We start from the raw sequence: 21,036 nt of genomic DNA, 5'->3' as shown, positions 1-21,036 counted from the left end.
AAGTAAAATAAATAGAGTAATAAATATGTACAAACATATATACATATATACAGGTGCTGTGGGGAAGGGAAGGAGGTAAGATGGGGGGGATAAAAAAAAAAACGAAGCCCAAATTTAGCTAAGTAGTTCCATCAATTGAATGAATGAGTGAATGAATGAATCAATCGTGTATCAGCCGTAGAAGCTGAGAAGAATGTGGAAACTATTCTCAGTCTAGTCCTTTGTCTACAAAGTGTTTACTTGTACGTATTTACTATTCTATTTATTTTGTTAGATGATGTGCATCTAGCTTTAATTCTGTTTGTTCTGACGACTTGACACCTGTCCACATGTTTCGTTTTGTTGTCTGTCTCCCCCTTCTAGACTGTGAGCCCATTGTTGGGTAGGGACCATCTCTATATGTTGACAACTTGTACTTCCCAAGCGCTTAGTACAGTGCTCTGCACACAGTAAGCGCTCAGTAAATATGATTGAATGAATGAATGAAAAAGTGTTTAAACTTGGCACTGCAGTGGCAGGTGTACCGATTTGCTCTTTAGGTCACACTTTCCCCAACACCTCTAGTTTTCAACTTTTTTGGAGGCCTTGAAAATTAGTTATCTCAATCTTGGTGACTTCCCTGTCTCTAAAGACAGGAATCGGTACATTTACAATAAAGATTCAATTTCCAGAATATCTGGAAATTTTCCTGTTGTTTTGATGATTGCTACTTCCCCCCTGACCATTTTTCCTTCCTGCTCTATTCAGAGTGAAAACTGAAACTGAGAGAAAATGGCCACTGTAGTTTAGGGAGACAGCAGGAGGAAATGGGAAGGGAACAGTGAAGTAGAACTTTTTTATGGACCTGGACATGAATTATGGTGCCACTCAGGAAGAGGAATGTGGAATACAGGAAGGAGGAGGTATATTCTGAGTGAAGGACAAAGAAAGGGAGGTGACAATAATAACCTGGGAGAGAGAAATGAGTACTAGAGGTCAGTAAGAGGAGAAAGAAAATTGCTTTGAAAAGTGCAATTGACACTGTAACTGTTACATAATGAAGGAGAAAATATGAAAATCGGGAACAAAGGGTGTTCATATCATTAAGTCCACATTCACCAATGTGTAGGCTGCAGCATATTTGAACTGAATAAATGAGAACCTGCATTCCAGATACTTGGGATGAAACTTAACTTGTACAGTGAGTTATTGAGCAACTGTGAGGGGGAAAATGGAATAAAATGGAAATAACTGCAAGACATGTCAGAAAACAAGTATATCAAAAACAATTTTAAAAATGTATTTTGAGTGCTAAATGCTGAAAATAAGGTGCATGGGTTGAACAGATGTAGTGGGGGAGAGTGAATGGTAGCCAGAAACCCGGACAGATTTCACCTTTTTTTCTTTGTGTCAAACTGACATATAATATTAAGAGAAATAAAAATGAAAATTTGGGAAAATGTAGTACTTTTAAAAAATGACAGTTATCTTATTTCATTGCATTTCAATGTGTTTATGGGGTTGGGTTCCCGTAGAATAATGTACAATGGGAAAATTAGCTGAGGTTAACACTGGTACTTAGTACATGGTTTCTACCATATATCTATATGGTAGATCTTGTTTCAGTAGTATAAGGTGGTTTTGGTTATTATAGTAATAGTCGTTTACAGTGTGCTTACCTCTGAGTTACTGTTGGTGATTATTCCCTTTAAGGTGCTTCAACATTGCTTTATAAGTATTCTTAAATAGAGCTATTGGATAAAAGAATAATCTGTGGGGCCTAATTTCCAAAATGAGCCTGTAAGTATATAGAATATGAATGCTAACAATTGATTGTGGTCTCCTGTGCTTCAGTGCTGTGTGCACAGTAAGCGCTCAATTAATACGATTGAATGAACGAATCTTCCATGGAAGGGTACGCTGTGGCACATTTCCCGGGTGATGTAAGGTCTCTGGAAGGTACGTCAAGTTGGTGATTGCCTTTGAGAGCCCAGTCCTCCCATCCTGTCCCCCATCACCAACTGAGCAAATTAGAAACAAACTCCTAAATGTGGTTTTAAAATTTAATCCTGGGGTTAATTTCATTAACTTGGAAAAGTTGTCCTCCAGACTTCCAAAGCAATCTGGCTTTACCCAGTTTGGGGTTATTTGAGTATTTTTCAAAAAGGCTAATGAAAAATTTCCTTTCATATTATTGAGACACCGTCTAATGTAGTTAATATGGCATTATTCATACTTGCTAATAGGTAAGTCCCTTTAGTTGGATAGTCAGCAGAGCCAAATAATTAATGTCAGTGACCCTAGGGGTGGGTTTATTAACTTAGTGAGAGTACTGCTTCCCCTTCTCACCTGTATTTGAAATGATATTGTAGGATTTTGAATCCAAAAACCTCTTTGAACATGAATAAGTTTTTCAGCACAATTTCAGCCTGAGCTGTTGGAGAGGGGCCTGTTCATTGGAGTTGTTCTCTGCTGCTCATATCCCCAACCATATGTGGGCTATTTTTCATTGGCATAACCTAAATAGACTCCTATGTAGGATGGAACTGTATGAGTTCCAAAGGACAGGGACCGTGTGTTTGATTTAGTTTTATATCCCCAAGTGAACTAGTATACTGCTCTATCCCAGTAGGTACTCGGTAAATACCGATACTGATGATGTGATAACAGTGATGAAGCTAGGATTTCTCTTCTGATTTCACCTAGCCCATAGTCAACCTGTCTGGCAAAGTAAGCAAAGAGGAAAATCAATCAGTCAATCTGTGGTATTTATTGAGCATTTACTATGGATAGACCACTGTACTAAGTCCTTGGGAGAGTCTAATACAGTAGATCTGGTAAAAAGGATCCCTGCCCACAAGGAACTTACAGTCTAGGGAGTTATTTGTTGAAGAAAGCAATTTATATATTTTATTACATTATTTTACTTGTACATATCTATTCTATTTATTTTATTTTGTTAGTATGTTTGGTTTTGTTCTCTGTCTCCCCCTTTTAGACTGTGAGCCCACTGTTGGGTAGGGACTATATCTATATGTTGCCAATTTGTACTTCCCAAGCGCTTAGTACAGTGCTCTGCACATAGTAAGCGCTCAATAAATACGATCGATGATGATGATGATTTCATCATAAACTCCTTGAGGGCAGTGACTGTGCCTTTCATTTTTATTGTAGGCTCCCCAGCACTTAGTTTTGTGTTCTGCAGATAATATATGTTCAATAGGTACTAATGATTATAGGGTCCAGAAGGATCGAGGAAGATGGTGTCAAAACACCAAAGCCCACAGAAGGTGGGATCTGGGGTTTTTGTTATTAGAATTCATAACCCTGACAATATCTCCTTTTCCGATTTAATAATACTCAATAAATCCTATTTTTTGAGTGCTTACTGTGTGCAGATCACTCTTGGGAGAGTACAGTATAACAGAATTGGTAGACATGCTCCCTGCCCACAAAGAGCTTACAGTCTAGACAGCAAGACAGACGTAAGTTATATAAATTTGCATAAGTGCTGTGTGACAGAGTGGGGTGAATAAAGGTTGCAAATCCTAGTACCAAGGCGTTGCAGAAGGGAGGGAAATGAGGACTTAACTGGAGACGCCCTCATGGAAAAGATGTGATTTTAATAAGGCTTTCAAGGTGGAGAGAGTGGTGGTGTTTCAGTTTTGAAGGAGGAGGATGTTCCAGGCCAGAGGCAGAATGTGGGTGAGGGGTCAGGAGATAGATGAAATCAAGGTTCAGTGCGTAGGTTGGCATTAGAGGAGCTAAGTGAATGTGCTGTTGTGTTGTAGTTGGAAACCAGTGCCATAAAATAGGAGGACAAGGTGATGGATTTTTTTTTTAAGACCAATGGTAAGGAGTTTTTGTTTGATGCAGAGGTGGATGGGCAACTACTGGATGTTCTTGAGGAGTGGAGAAACATGAGCTGAACATTTTTATAGGGGAATTATCCAGGCAGCCAAGTGAAATATGGACTGGAGTGAAGAGAAAGAGGCGAAGAAGTCAGCAAAGAAGCTCATGCAGTAGTCAAGGCAGAACAGGATAAATGCTTGGATCAACCTAGTAGTAGCTGGAATGTTATAATAATAATAATAGCATTTCTTTATAATAATAATAATGGCATTTAATAAGTGCTTACTATGTGCAAAGCACTGTTCTAAGCACTGGAATAATGGTGGTTTTTGTTAAGCGCTTACTATGTGCCAAACACTGTTCTAAGCACTGGGGTAGCTACAAGGTAATCAGGTTGTCCCACGTGGGGCTCACAGTCTCAATCCCCATTTGACAGATGAGGTAACTGAGTCACAGAGAAGTTAAGTGTCTTGCCCAAAGTCACACAACTGACAAGTGGCAGGGGTGGGATTAGAACCCATGACCTCTGACTCCCAAGCTCGGGCTCTTTCCACAAAGCCACACTGCTTCTCTACTTTTAATACTTTTATCATCTGGGCTTTCCTTTTCATTTTTCGCTGTTTTTTTTTTAACATTCCTAATGTTGCTTCTGTGATTTCTTTTGGGTTATTTTCTTGCACTATTTGCCCTATATGTTAGTAGCTCTTACTGCTTAGCTTAATGTCTCAGAGCAATGAGGACAAAGGAAGGAGTAAACAGAAATTTTCATTTTCAAGTCCCACTTGTGAATTGTGCTGGCATCTTTGGCCACTTTGCTTGGTAATTTTCCTCTTCATTTGTTCCATTTCACAGTTCAGAATCATATATGTGTGTATATATATATATATATATATATATATATATATATATATATATATGTGTGTGTGTATATATATATATATATGTATATATATATATGAAAAAAATTACACTTTGCCTGTAGATAAATGCCTATAGATAAAACATGGAAGAAAAGGATTTGTCCTTTGACTCTCATGCTGCTTTTAAAAGGTGCTTATTACATTGAAGAATAAAATACCCTAGTTCAGTTTTTAATAGTGATTGCTTTAAAGAACGAGTAGCATCATTAAGATGCTTATTGGAATATTTAGGGATATAAAGTTGAAAATTGAGGCACTGTTATGGTTGCCTAAATCCATCAAATTTAACTTGAACTGGGGTCAGAGTAAAGAAAGGGCTGGTTATTTTATTTACTTTTTTTAGGGTCCGCCTTAAGCCATGAAAGTGTGGGTATTCTCTGGATAGCAGTTTTGAATCTCTTGCATTAAATTGTCAGAAGTAAATTTGACAAATATTAATTTCATCCATGAAAATGATGGATTGAATTTCTTTATTATATGGTTTCCAGCGGCTATTGGGCTTTGAAGTCGACTGGCAGATAGAAGTTTAATAAGCTTAGTCGCCTCAAGCAACTGTTGACAACTTTTTTTTAGAGTGTCTTTAGATAAGATTAAATGACTAATATTTTTCATAGAAACTGTATAATTCTGACACCTAAGGATTAGGCATTTGAGACACTCTATAAGTAGGTTAGTGAGTTTATGCCCATCTATGAGCTCTATATCCTAAAAAAGATGCAGAACGATGTAATCATTCAGATGAGTATTTTCCTTCTGCAGTTTAAACTGTGGTTCTGGAATCGTATTTTGTGGGCCTCTTTAGACCTACTCATGAAAATGTCATCCATTTTGCATAGTAAATTCCAAGAAGATGGATTTGGGTTTGAATTTGCTCATTTGCAGCCACTGACCAGTCCAGCTCAGAGTGGGTTCTTCAAAGGCTGGCCAAGCCAACAGAGAGCAAACTCAAGTTCACTGGGGGTAAAAAAGATCAAACTTAGGTGTTTTGTAATGGGGCATTCATTTCCAGGCTCATTTTCAATTCAGTGTTTTTTCAAAAGTATTTCTAGATTTTCCCCAATTCATGGTCATGCGTTCCCATGGATTTTTTTTTAGCCATATGATTGAGAACATGAACAGTACCATAATGGGCTAAACCAGTGGTCCAAGAAGCAGCGTGGCTCAGTGGGAAAGAGCCCGGGCTTTGGAGTCAGAGGTCATGGGTTCAAATCCCGGCTCCACCAATTCTCAGCTGTGTGACTTTGGGCAAGTCACTTAACTTCTCTGTGCCTCAGTTCCCCCATCTGTAAAATGGGGAATAGACTGTGAGCCTCCCGTGGGACAACCTGATCACTTTGTAACCTGCCCAGCACTTAGAACAGTGCTTTGCACATAGTAAGCGCTTAATAAATGCCATCATTATTATTATTATTATTATCCAGCCTACTGTTTTGTTTTTACCAGTGTCAACACAATGCTTGATGAAGCTGGCTGAAATTCCTTTCCTTGTTGTCCATCCTGATGACTCTTGATGCCCATTCTAAAATTCCTTCCTTTTCCATCTAGTTTACTAACTTTGTTTCCAGGAACTAATTATGGACCTCTCATCATCATCCTCATCAGCGGTATTTGTTGAGCATTTGCTGTGTGCAGAAAGCTGTCCTAAGCATTTGGGAGAGTACAGTACAACTAATAATGATGGCATTTGTTAAGTGCTTACTATTTGCAAAGCAGTGTTCTAAGCGCTGGGGAGCTACAAGGTGATCAGGTTGTCCCACGTGGGGCTCGCAGTCTTAATCCCCATTTTACAGATGAGGTAACTGAGGCACAGAGAAGTCAAGCGACTTGCGCAAAACCACACAGCTGACAAGCGACGGAGCTGAGAGTTGAACCCATGACCTCTGACTCTCTAGCCCGTGCTCTTTCCAGTGAGCCATGCCTGTAGACATGTTACCTGCCTACAAGAAGCTTCTAGACTGTGAGCCCGTTGTTGGGTAGGGACTGTCTCTATATGTTGCCAAGTTGTACTTCCCAAGCGCTTAGTACAGTGCTCTGCACACAGTAAGCACTCAATAAATACGATTGAATGAATGAATGAATGAAGAAGCTTACAGTCTAGTGGAGCAGACAGACACAAATATAAGAAAGTGTTCATAGTATGTATTTGAAGATATACTATATATTAGGCATATAGATTTATATATAATATGTAGATAGAGGGATTTATAGATTCATTGCTTTATTCCTGAATCCACTGGACTGCAAAACTCCCCTAGTCCCTTGGAGTAAGTAGTCATAGTATTTATTAAAGCCGTTCTGTGCTGAGAGCTGACGTAAATACAAGGTGAACAGTTCAGACAGTTCAGATGCCGAGCTATATTGCCTCTCTCTTTTGAAACTGTGAGAAAAGAAATACGTGGAAATAGTTTTGGCAAGGTGAGATAGAGTTAAGTGAACGTCAGGTTGGGCTGGTAGATTGATATGATATCCTTGCATTTTGTGAAAATTGAGTCTTGCCTAAGGGCATTTTCAAGTGGTAGGCCAGGAGTTATAGAACATGTATGGTTTGCCTTTAATCCCAACACATTTTCGAGGAGGTTGGTTGGTTAATTTGTTTCTGCATTTTAGTGTTAAAAGGCTCCAGTCATCCAATTAATTCAAACTAATTGTGATACTAGTACTGTATTTCTTTTGAAGAGATAGTTTGAGTATGTCATTTTTGAAAATGAAAAAGTAGCTTTCTTGGGAATTAGGAATATATTGTATTGCCTGTGGAACAAAGTGGGGAAATCTCGTGCCCCCAGAAATAAATTTTGTATGTTCTTGTTTCCCTGAAATTAGTTTCAGTCCAAAGCATCTTATAATGCTGAATAATAACCGTCCTTCAAGTCCAGTGACATCTGTAGAAATGCAATTGTTAGCTCTCTAATGACTTTTATTTGCATAGTAATAGACTAGCTGCTCTTGCTTAATTTTCTGTATGAGAATAGACATTGCTATTTCTTTGCTGTCAATAACGATTCAGAGCCTGTTCGGCTACCAGGAGGTGTGAGGAGGAATGTGCATTTTCTTGTATGGAGTCCTCAGCCAAGCAGCACAGGACAAGGGCTGTTACTCTGCTCCCATGAAAATAGCCACAGCTGCAAATGACACAGTGAATTCCACCAGACTCTTGCCTTGTGTCAAGGTAAGGTGGAGGAACTGGGCCTAGTTTGCACTGTCCCTCAAACAGAAGGAATGTGGGAGACTGCCCATCCGTGCAGCATTCGGACTGCCAGCAGGCACCCTTTCACGCCATCCAACTCTAAGTCACTGGGCAGGGTCCATTCTTCATGAAATCAATATTGTCAGCCAGTCACATTTACTGAGCACCTTCTGTATGTGGAGCCCTGTGCTAATCAGTCCATCATTGGTATGTATTGAGCACTTACTGTGTGCAGATCACTGCACCAAGTGCTTGGGAAAGTACAACAGAGTTGGTAGAGCTCTTCCTAGCCCACCAGGAACTTACAGTCTGGGAGAATGCTGTTAGAAGAAACAGTCATTGTCCTCAGGGTGCTAATGCATAGGAAACAGTTTGAGCTCTAAGAAAGCTCTGCATTCCAGATGTGGAGGGGGTGGTCTTGTGTAGCTGTCGTTGGGTTTGAATCAGGCGCTTTTCAGCATTTGCCTGAAAAGACTGGTGTGTGAGGACACATCCCATGAAAGGATTTTTCTTTGTCGTGCTGCTGGGCTTCCCCTTCACTATTCCAATCATTATTTTTCTCAATTTCAAAAACCGTCACCTCCCTCCTCATGAGCTTAAATCAGGTTTGGCCAGTCTTCGGCTTTGCCTTTTGGACCCCTTGGACTCTACCACACTGGGGTTTTACTTTTTTGAATTTTTTCAAGGTTTCTCCTGGTCACCCTGTTTGCAGTCTCCCCATTCATTCATTGATTCAATCGTATTTACTGAACGCTTACTGTGTGCAGAGCACTGTACTAAGTGCTTGGAAAGTACAATTCAGCAATTCCCCATCTTACCTCACCATAGCTGTTTGGGTATTCTGCTGCCATTCCAAAGTCCCAATGAGGCCTTAAAAAGTAGTAAATTGCCTTCTAGAACTTCTCTGTTTGTGATTCTGCCTGGCTGTTTGGTTTTAAGCACTGCATATAGGTGATCCCGAGGACATTAGAGAAGCATCAGGGCCTGCTGGAAAAAGCACACTCCTGGAAGTGAGAGAACCTGGATTCTAATCCTGGTTCTGCCACATAATTCCTGTCTGCCCCTGGGCAAGTCAGTTAACTTATCTGTACTTCAGTTCCCTCGTTGCAAAATGGGGGTTGAAAACCTGTTTTCCTTCCTAATGAGACCGTGAGCCTCGTGTGGAACCTGATCATCTTTTATCTACCCCAGTGCTTACTACAGTTCTTAGCACATAGTAGGTGCTTAACAAATGCCACAATTGTTATCATTATTATTAATAATAACGATAATAATAAATTCCTCAAAGATCTGGGTGGGAGACGTATGTGGCAGTCCAGTTCACAGCCATAAAAAAATGCACAAAGCTACGTTCGTCTTGGCCCTGATAATAAATCGGGGTCACGCTCCACATCTCATTTTCCCAAAGGACATGCTGGCCTTTCTCATTCTATTTTCCTACGTCCTTGTCTACCAGTATATCCCAGGACAGCAGGCTGTCAGTGTTCAGTGACAATTTTGTGCTCGTGTCACCAGCAAAAGTCTTTGGTGCTACATGAGATTTCGCTGGCACTGACTGTTGCATAACTCCAGGTTTTTTCAGGCTTATCTTAAGTCTGGAGCAGTTCACTGACTCCGTAAAGTGGCTCATAATCAGCCATCTCCTGAGTGATTGCTTCAAGGGCTTTTGATGATGCTCAAAAGCCTGTTGAGCTAGAAGAGGAACAAACTTTTGTTCCTTTGTTACCATCCAATCTTTGTAGGGTGGGTTAAGCTTTGACCTATTATATGAGTGTCTTTACTTCATTGGTGACAGGATATGTGTCATGATAAAGTGCTGAAAGAGTAGTGTACACTCCACCAAGCACTTGGGAAAGTACAACAGAAGCACAAGAATCTTATACTGTAGTGCAAAAGACCCCTTCTGTTCCGAAACAACCATTAAGTCGAGCCTTAGGATGGTAGTGAAGTTCTCTGGACAGTCAAGCCTGCTTACCAACCCTACTTATAGGGTCATTCGCATCGGTAATATTGACAACCGAAAATGGGGTTCCTGACAGTGTTCTCTTGCATGCCTCCTGTGCCTCGCTGTATAGAAAGGACAATGTCTTTGTGCCGTGCTGTTCAGTAGTTGGAACGAAAGGATTTTGCTAACCCCATCGTAATTATGAAAATAGCTAATTAAACCATTCTTTTGTTGGGTGGGTTTGAGTTTTCCAGGGAGACAAACAAATTTGTGCCATATTAAATTGAGTGAATGTAGTTTTGGAAGATTATCTCAACTTTTGAATTGTTTTCAGAAAGGTTGTAAAACCTGTTGAGTCGGAGACAGTGCCCAGTCTCATAACTTTATATCTACCCCAGCAGTTAGCAGCACTTAATAACTGTGGTATTTGTTAAACACTTACTGTGAGCAGAGCACTGTTCTAAGTGCTGGGAAGAATGCAGTGCAACAGAGTTATTAAGCATGCTCCCTGCCCACAAGGAGTTTTAATCAATCAATCGTATTTATTGAGTCCTTACTATGTGCAGCTTTAAGTGCTTAATATGAACACAATCAGATCAAACACATCCCTAATCTAAACTGGGCTCATAGTCTAAAATAGGGAGAGCTGATATTTAATTCACGCAGCAGGCAGATAGCAGAGCTGGGACTATACCCCAGCTCTCCGGACTCCGAGCCCTGTCCTCTTTGTGTTAGGTAATAATCCTTCTTAATAAATATATAATTAGTGTTATTTAATGTAACCAAATTGAAAACCATTATGACATGCGGAGTGGAGCAACTTCTTTAGATGAAGACTATCATGGTTTGCCATAACCAACGGCAGTAATGCTATAGAACAGGTCAAATAGAGTGTTGATTAGGGCCTTGTTATCAATCCAATAAGGAAGACAAAGAGCTAACAGTTGTCAGTGTGTAGGAGAGCCAAGAACAGGCCAGTGCAAGCAAATGAGGTTAAATATGTCTACAACACTGAAAGCAAATTAGCTGAGAAATGAAAATGTGAACTTTCCTGATATTTAGTATAAGTAGCTTTATACAATTCTCTGTGATGTGGCTTAACGCTTGGCCTTTGTATTTCCCAGGCTAAGTTTGCTGACTTTCATTCATTCATTCAATTGTATTTAATGAGCACTTACTCTGTGCAGAACACTGTCCTAAGCGCTTGCATTTTGCCTCTTCATTTAAGATGCGGGTAACTACTAGATTGAAAGCGGTCCGTCCTTCATTGGTATTCTGATCTGCGTTTGGGACAAGGCTTGGGCTGATTAGTTTACTTTGTAGTTACCCCCTTGCATGAAACAGAGTGACCTTGAGGAAGGAACGAGGAATTAGGAGTCAGAGGACTTGTATTCTAATCCTGGCTCTGCCATTTGTCTGCTTGGGTGACCTTGGGCAAGTCACTTTACCTCTCAGTGCCTCAGTTACCACACAGTAAATTGGAGAATAAAACTGTGAGTCTTATGTGGAACAGAGACTGTGTCTGTCGTGATGTATATATGTTTGTACATATTTATTACTCTATTTATTTTACTTGTACATATCTATTCTATTTATTTTATTTTGTTAGTATGTTTGGTTTTGTCTCCCCCTTTTAGACTGTGAGCCCACTGTTGGGTAGGGACTGTCTCTATATGTTGCCAATTTGTACTTCCCAAGCGCTTAGTACAGTGCTCTGCACACAGTAAGCGCTCAATAAATACGATTGATGATGATGATGATCTACCCCATTACAGCGCCAGGCATATAGTAAGTGCTCAACAAATACCATTTTAAAAATCAAACAAATAGTACTTCACACATAATAACCTCATAATAAGTACTGTTACTTCTACTGTGTATTGAAACTGCATGCTGCTGTATGCTGCAGAATAGTTTTGGTTCCAGATGGCGGCTTTCTTTGTGTAGTATTTTTAATAATGATAATAATAGTGGTATTTCTAAAGTGCTTACTATGTGCCAAGCACTGGAGCAGGTATAAGATAATTAGGTTGGACAAAGTCCCTGCCCCAAACGGAGCTCACTGTCTAAGCGGGAAGGAGAAACTGGTATTTACAGATGAGGAAACTGAGGCACAGAGAAGTCCAGTAAGTTGCCCAAATTCACATAGCAGGCAGCTGGCGGGTCCAGAATTAGGACCCAGGTCATCTGAGTCCCAGGCCTGTGTTCTTTCTATTAGGCCACACTACTTTTTGGCTTATTGTTTTCTGTTTCTCCTGAGTTATTGTTGGCTGGTTAATTGCTATGGCTTCTCATCCTTTCTACGTGATGGTCTAGACCTCTGAGGAAATCCAGCCTTGCATGATTCATTCTGCTAATCTCTGTGCCCTGAAATAGATTGACTTGTGTGTGCTGCAGGCAAAATTGCATTAGTGAATTGCCACTGTTACCTTCTGAGTTGTTCAAATATGGGGGTCTTCATTGTGTTTGTGTCTTAATGGTGTTACAAGCAGCAGACGTTTATTGATTTAATCTTGCAATATTTGTTGGCATTTAATTCATAAATAGGTCGCTTTTTAAAAATGCATACCAGTAGGACCAATCCTATGATTTCTGAAGATTTTGATGTTATGTTTTGACTTTTGGGTAACTAATTAGATGGAGGTGAATTTTCATTTTTCATGGCCTAGTGAATAAAGCCCTGGTTTGGGAGTCAGAAGGACATGGTTCTTATCCCAACATGACCACTTGTCTGCTGTGAGACCTTGGGCAAGTTTCTTGACTTCTCTGTGCCTCAGTTACCTCATAGGTAAAATGTGGATTCAGACCGTGAGCCCCATGGACTGTGTCCAACCTGATTACTTTGCATCTGCCCCAGCACTTAGAACAGTGCCTGGCACACAGTAAGTGCTTAACAAATACCATTAAAAAAAAAGTAAAGCAGGAATTTTGATGGCTGAGAGTTTGTTCCTAAAAACATGGGACATATATATATCAAAACCATGCCAGCCACTAAGAAAGAGTATAACTGGGAATGCCCAGGGAATACTGTGATGAAATATACATATTTCAGTTGTGTGAAAAAGTTGTTTAATGATCATATCTGAAACCAAACCCAGATTATGAACTTGAATGTCAAACGTTTTGCACACAGTAAGAGCTCAGTCAATAACACTGATGGATTTATTGGGTGTTTCATAAGTGCTGGTTTTACTCTATTAATACCTTGTGTCTTGCCTAGCGGCTTTTACATTTTTAGTGGACATCATTTATCTCATCCTCACAAAATCCCTGAGACGTAAAGAGAAGCAGGTAAAATTGTCCCCATTTTACAGATGAGGAAACTGAGGACCTGAGAGTTTCAGTGACTTGCTTGATGTCACACAAAGGCTGGGGACAGAGCTGGGACTAAATCCAGCTCTCCTGACTCCCAAACCTGTGTTCTTCTCACTTAGACCATGCCTCTGTCTTCCATTTACAAATGACTTTGACAGGTCACCGAGAGATATTTTTTTCCTTGCATTTTCCGAGAGCAATAATGTATTTAATAATGTATAAGTATTTATTTGGACTTTTTACTTGGGTCACATGAAAAGGCTTTTTTTTGGTTCTTTAACATACATAACCCAATCCCCTGAGATGTGCAGACTGCTTAACGTACTGAACTTCAAAGACAAGAAAAAAGAACGCGCCGCTCGCTCCAACTGGGGCACTCGCTAGGAATTGAACAGTTTTGACCAGAAAATTGTGTAGGAGCCTCGTTCTCATGCAGATTATCAAAATATGTCTTGAAGCTACCGGCAGTTTTTTAAAAGTAGGCAGTGTGCTAGAAATCAGCTTCAATTCTTATCTTTGCCCATTTCCTCTAAAAGCTGTTTTGTGACTTTTTTTTCCTCCCATTTTACTTTATTCTCTGATTTATGGGCGAGGAGTTTGGTCAATAAAACACTGTAAATCAAATGTAAATGAATATTAAGAATAACATTGGAGTGCAGTAACTGTTTTAGGCTTAAGTATATGCAAATTGAAATGACTGACAGTGATTTGTTTGTTTCTTCAGGAACCCCTTCTGTTACGTTCAGAGATTCTCAAGAAGTTGGGTTGGGGTTTTTTGTTGTTGTTTTTTTTTTTTAATTGAAATATAAAATCGATTTAGGTCAAATGTAATTGCTAATCACGAAGTTTTAGGAAGATTAAATTTATTTTTCTGATTTATCTTTTTTTCTACACACCTGAATAAATTTCTGGTAAAATTTAAACTCACATTTCTTGTACCTGAGGCAATAACATGGCCGAATGATAAATCCAATTATGCTTTAATTGTAGCATGCAAATTTCAGGACTGAATTTGAATCTCATTAGTATTTTTAGAGAACTAACTCATTGTTAAACAGTTTATGATCAGCAAAATTATTCACCACCAAAACCGAAGCTATACTTGTAACCTACTGTCTTCATTCTTGGATCAATGCGACTATTTTATTGCAGAAGTTAAATGACAACTGTAGTTTTTAAGATAAGTCAACTGTCAGTGACAACCGTGTATTTTCACAGGTCGAGCATTTTTTTTTCAAGTGAATAAAAAGTAAAATACTTCTTTCTTCAAGAAAGTGGAGTAATTTTTCTTGTCAGAAAATTAAATTGAACCATCAATGTTCAACTCATGCAAGATTTAAATACCTAGAGAACCACCTTGAAAGATAATCACCATTGAATTACTGCTGCCAGAAAGTATATACAAGATGTGTGTACTGTCTTTTTATATTTAATGGTGTATTCAGAATGGACATATCTGAAAATATGAAATATTCAGCCTACCATGACAATAAGTATTGCAGGATTGTTCTTCTTAGTCTTGGCAATACCCTTTTCAGGAGTTTAGGGGTGGAATTTTTAGCAAACAGCTCTTAAAGGTTAAGGGTTAGGCCTATCAACTTGTGTTTTTTTACTCGACAAAAACGGTTTCATTAATGAAATTGGTGGGATTTAAGTTCCACATATTTAAGATAAAAATTATTTCATTAATAAAGTTGTTTGAGATTTAATTTCCACATACACTACATTGCCCCATATATAGGCAAACTGGAATGTCTGTGTGGTTTGTACTTGCATTTAATTTTTTGTTACTTAAAAGCTTTGGTTTCTGGAAAAATGTTGCACAAACTCCGTGTGAGAGGCCAGGGTAGTTTTGAACTGCAGAGTACAGATCTAATTACACAGCTTGTGGCTGTGGAACCACTGCTCTCTATTCTAAATTACTTTCACCAACTTCTTTGCATAATTTAATGCACAGAGGCTAGCCAGTGAATTATAAAATTTTCTGACATAGCTAGGACAGGCTAAATTAACCCTGTTAGGAATACGATACACTTTAATGGCGTACCTGATCAAGCTTACCTGTTTTTTTTTTTTTCAAAAAACACATAATTGATAGATTTGCATGGGTATCAATTGCAGCTGATCTTTGCAGTTCTGTTTAGAAATATGGGTACTAAAGCTAAGTGTAAACCATGAGCAATAATTATAGTTCCATAAACTGTATTCTTAAATTCAATTTAGACAGTAAGGCTACCCAATTTTGCAAATTTTGTACATGCTCTATAAAATATTTTGTCTGATCAGATTGTGCCTACTCCAGTACTTAGCACAATGCTTGGCAAAGAGTAAGTGCTTAAAAAATGTTACAAAAATTACTACTACACAAAAGAATATGGAACTTTCACTTTATGCTCATTTTCATTAATAGTTCATTGCCTTGGGTAATAGTAGTAGTAGTAAAGCCCACTATAGGCAGGGAACATGTCTACCAACTCTGTTACATTGTACTTTCCCAAGCACTTAGTTCAGGACTCTGCACAAAGTAAGTGCTCAGTAAATACCATTGATCGATTGACAGTAATGGTATTTGAGCATTCACTGGGTGCAATTCACTATACTGATCACTTGGGGAAACACAACAGAAATATTAAATAATAATAATAAGGGCATTTATTAAGCGCTTACTATGTGCAAAGCACTGTTCTAAGCACTGGGGAGGTTACAAGGTGATCAGGTTGTCCCACGTGGGGCTCACAGTCTTAATCCTCATTTTACAGATGAGGTAACTGAGGCACAGAGAAGTTAAGTGACTTGCCCGAAGTCACACAGCTGACCAGTTGAGGAGCCGGGATTTGAACCCATGACCTCTGGCTCCAAAGCCCATGCTCTTTCCATTGAGCCACGCTGCTTCTCTACATTCCCTGTTAACAAGGAGCTGACACTCTAATGGGAGAGACAGCCTGAAATGTATTCACCGAAAGGACGGGTAGGGACTGTCTCTCTATGTTGCCAATTTGTACTTCCCAAGCACTTAGTACAGTGCTCTGCACACAGTAAGCGCTCAATAAATACGATTGATGATGACTGTACGGTCCTGCTGGGCAGGGAACATGTCTACCAAATGCTTGGTCAGTCAATCGTATTTATTGCCTTGGTACAGTGCTTTGCAACCAATAAGCTCTCAATAAATACCACCAATTAATTGAACAGGGGAATCAGAATTCACGATTGACTATTAGACAGACATGCACTCCCATCTGTTGAGAGAGGATGTAAATATGTCTGTATAAGAGATAGCTGATGAATTCATGTGACTAGTTTGTTAGAGGCTGTGGAAATTTTTAGGGGGAGTTTAAATGTGGGATGATTAGTGGGAAAGGAGTTCCGGGCGCCAGGGGAGGAGTTGAGAATAAGGAGCAGTTAGAATCAATCCACATTTTTTATGATTTTTTTCTTCGTGTTGGGATGTGAAGAAATTGAAGTAAATGTTTTCTAGTTTGAAAACTCCCACATATTAGTGGGAGTGTCCATGTGAGTGTCCATATTAGTGGGACAAACTTTATTAGTGGGCTATATTAGTGGGAAAGGGAAGAGAGTCATGTTGGGCCACTTTGGAGAGATTGGGGAGGGGCTGGGTTGAAACCTAGTGGGGAGAGCTGGGACCTTTCGCTATTGGATGTTGACTGGCCAGAAGCACCTGGTGCATGTTTTCATAAAGTCCTGTCCCTCAAGCCCAAGCAGCTTTACAGAGAGAATCAAGCTTTGTTTGCCGGCAAAACTAGAACTATCAGTCCTCATCGTAGAGGGAAGTCACTGATACCCACCATTCACTTGACCAGTAGAAATTTAGCTGCAACATAGCCGAGGGTATTTGAGCAACAAATAGCGGGTTTATCTTAACATACATGAGGGATTCAAAATGAGTTAAATCAATTATAGCAAGAGTAATCAATTGCAAGGTAGTCATGTATTTTTTGTCAGGGAGGAGGATCCCAGCTTAGAGAAGCAACGTGCACATCCGCCAAGCTAGCTCTCTTCCTCCCTTCAAAGCCCTACTGAGAGCTCACCTCCTCCAGGAGGTATTCCCAGACTGAGCCCCCTCCTTCCTCTCCCCCTCCCCATCCCCCAACCTTACCTCCTTCCCCTCCCCACACCACCTGTATATATGTATATGTTTGTACGTATTTATTACTCTATTTTATTTGTACATATTTAGTCTATTTTATTTTGTTAATACGGTTTGTTTTGTTGTCTGTCTCCCCCTTCTAGACTGTGAGCCCGCTGTTGGTTAGGGACCGTCTCTATATGTTGCCAACTTGTACTTCCCAAGCGCTTAGTACAGTGCTCTGCACACAGTAAGCGCTCAATAAATACGATTGAATGAATGAATGAATGAATGAATGAATGGACAGGGAATGTGTCTGTTGTAATGTACTCTCCTAAGCACTTAGTATAGGGCTTTGCAGATAGTAATTGCTCAATAAATATGATTGAATGAATGAAGGATCGAGCCCTGGCCTGGGAATCAGAAGGACCTGGGTTCTAATCCCAGCTCTACTACTTGCCTTAGATGTGGCCTTGGGCAAGTCACTTCACTTCTCTGATCTCAGATATGCCATCTGTAAAACAGGGATGAAGACTGTGAGCCTGAACCCCTTGTGGGACATGGACTGTGTCCAACCTGATTAGCTTGTATATACCCCAGGGTTTAGAATAGTGCCTGGAACATAATAAGCACTTAGCAAATACCATAAAAAAAACCACATTAATTCCATAGTCAGAAACAGAAGGACGAGACTATTCAAAAAAGAGGAAAACAATATCTGTCCTGAAAAATTTGAGGAAGCAAGGGCCAAATGTTTTAAGTTCATCATTGGAAACCTGTGGTTTGCAACATATAGAATAAGGAGAAGAGAAGGCAGAGAAAATTGGATTCAAAGCCTGCTTGAAGGTTACGGGGAACATTTTTAAAAGCAACTAGTGTGCATCCATGTGTGTCTATATTAGACAAAAATACAGGTGGTTATTGACACATCATGATCTGATGCTTCCACAACTGTGATCTCTGAGGTCAAAAGTCATTTGTCCACGGTCATTTGAGTCCAAAGGGCTGCATGCAGTGGATACAAACCTTGTTTCTGAAAACTTTCCTAAATCACAAAATGTTGGCATCTCAGATGACTCCGAGTGGTTCCAGAAGGGGACCCTAGGGTAATTATTTTTCCTAAATAAAATCTGCTCACATCCTTGCTTTGAAGACTGTAAACTTGTTGTTAGCAGGGAACATGGTTACCAACTCTGTTGTACTGCAGTCTACCAAGCACTTAGTACAGTCCTCTGAACACTGTAAGCTCTCAGTAAATACCACTGATTGATTTTTTTCCCCCCACATTATCTTTTTGACTTATAGCTTTTTGAATGGTGTATCAAATATCAGTATTGTTTTTTCAGGATTCACTTGAAGATATCCTTTCCAAATAAAACAGTGCCATCCTTGTTGTTGGTTAAAAATTTCAAAGGGTTTTAAGTCAAAGAAATTAATGAACAAATTACTTTTTTAAAGTATTAATTTATTGTTACCCAAGGCCTTGTAAAGCCATTTTAGACTGTCTGCAGACAGCCAAGCTTATAATAAGAAAGTGGGCTCATTTTACTGAACAAGACATGATGGATCCTTTAATAAAAAGAAATTGCTGCTTTAAGTTGTAACTTATGTTTCTCTGGGTTGTAATAGAAAATAATTTGCAAAATGATAAATTGATCCATCAGACTGAAATAATTAATGAAGATTTAGAGTTGTGTTTTATTCTTCCTTATGGTCTGCATAACTCTGATACTCAGTATTTAAAAAGGACTTGTATAATGTGGCATTTAAATGATGGAAAATAGGTATTGTATTGCCTGTAAATAATGTAGGGCATCTGGGAGATGTCTTAGTCTTGTCATTGTAATTATACATGTGCTTCAAATACAAATCCTAGGATTTGCAGATGGTGCACAGACAGAGCAATGAGAATGGAATCAAGGAAATTTCCTCCCATCTCAGAATTCAAGAATTTTTCTCTACCTGCACTTTCAAAAGACTCCTTAAAGAGAACATCCTGTGTGGGACTGTGACTATTCAATATGATTATCTTGAATCTGCCCCTGTTCATAGCACAGTCATTGACACATAGTGCTTAATAATACAGTACGGTAATACTACCAACAAAGTTTCTTAAATTAAGAACCATAGATCTCGAATCCAGCTTTCTTTTTATCTTCTAGGTTTGTAGTGTTTGGGTGTAGGGAAGAAATTGGAATTGCCAACTAGAAGGAAATTGTGGTATATATATATATGTATATATATATATATGTATATATATATATATATATGTATATATATATATGTATATATATACATATATATATATAGTGAACTGGCAGCCTCTTGAAAGAACTGTGAATATTGCTATAGTTATCTGCATTGGGAACATTGAGAAGCAGCGTTGCCTGGTGAATACAGCATGGTCCTGGGTTCTAGTCCCAACTCCACCATTTACCTGCTATATGACCTTGGGCAAGTCACTTAACTTCTCTGGGCCTCCGGTTCCTCATTTGTAAAATGGAGATTAAGATTGTGAGCCCCATGTGGGAAAGGGGCCGTGTCCAACCTCATTGGCTTGTAGCTACACCAGCATTTTTTTTAAATGGCATTTATTAAGCGCTTACTATGTACAAAGCCCTGTTCTAAGCGCTGGGGAGTTTACAAGGTGATCAGGTTGTCCCACGCGGGGCTCACAGTCTTAATCCCCATTTTACAGATGAGGTAACTGAGGCCCAGAGAAGTTAAGTGACTTGCCCAAAGTCACACAGCCGACAAGTGGCGGAGCCAGGATTTGAACCCATGACCTCTGACTCCAAAGCCCAGGCTCTTTCCACTGAACCATGCTGCTTCCCATTTAATACAGTGCCTGGCACATAGTAAACACTTAAGAAATACCATAAAAAAACTCTGCTTTTTGTAGAAATAAAGTTATCACTGGTTACGTCGATAATGCACCGGGGTTTTCAGATAGCTTTAGTTTCTGTTGAGTGGCTGCCTCAAATCAATTGGTACTTGCTATGTTTCAGGGAGGTTTTTGGATTTTAATGTGTATCCAATTCCTGATTATCCTTGGTAACAGAATTCTGGGGTTAAATGGACAAGGAAATCCGGAGGTAAACCCCAAACCTCAATTTTGCCAGTTGCTTTAATATACTCTCTTTATAAAAACTGCAACCAGGTGGCAAATAGGACCTAAATTGGGCTTCATTCTGCCTTCCTTGCCCTTTCTTTGATGAAGGGGCCAGGTTGACCACCTTCCCCCGCCCCAAGTAATCACAAACTGAAAATTTCATCTTATCAGGTAGTTCACTTTTACAGTAAAGAATCTATTTTCTTTCCTTTTAGGTGATGGTGTTTGTGCACGCCCGAAATGCCACGGTGCGAACAGCTATGTCACTTCGGGAAAAAGCCAAAAATAATGGTCACATGTGCTACTTTTCGCCCACTCAGAACTCAGATTATGGACACGCTGAAAAACAGGTAAAGGACGGCTGGGAACATTTTCCAAAAATTTTGGTATTTGATTTGGAAAATATCTTGTAGATCACATATACACAGTCTAACTTATTCCTAGCGTTTTTTTCCAGGGAATACATTTCATGGGTTTATGATGGCCTAAACCTGAAGTGTTTCCTCTTGGCTAATGGTGTTTTTGCAGTGTTCCTCCAAAAGACTAAGTCATTGAGAATCTCCTTGCTCTGCCATGACTGCACTGTTCATTTCAGTTCTTTGATTAAAAGTCCACATCCATACTTCCTTCTCAGTGATCAGG

At 39.4% G+C, this 21,036-nt stretch overlaps 1 protein-coding gene across 1 annotated transcript in view; it reads left to right on the top strand.

The window, feature by feature from the left end:
- ASCC3 (activating signal cointegrator 1 complex subunit 3) overlaps positions 1 to 21,036 on the top strand; it is a 281,982-nt gene that overhangs the window by 126,233 nt on the left and 134,713 nt on the right. Inside the window, exon 14 of the mRNA XM_038761176.1 lies at positions 20,610 to 20,744. Within this exon, the coding sequence (XP_038617104.1) occupies positions 20,610 to 20,744 (135 nt within the window). The remainder of the gene's footprint in view (positions 1 to 20,609; positions 20,745 to 21,036) is intronic.

Source organism: Tachyglossus aculeatus, chromosome 19, assembly GCF_015852505.1.
Source record: "Tachyglossus aculeatus isolate mTacAcu1 chromosome 19, mTacAcu1.pri, whole genome shotgun sequence".
NCBI lineage: Eukaryota > Metazoa > Chordata > Mammalia > Monotremata > Tachyglossidae > Tachyglossus > Tachyglossus aculeatus.
The sequence above is the reverse complement of the archived record's forward strand: the minus strand, read 5'-3'. Positions and strand labels throughout refer to the sequence as shown.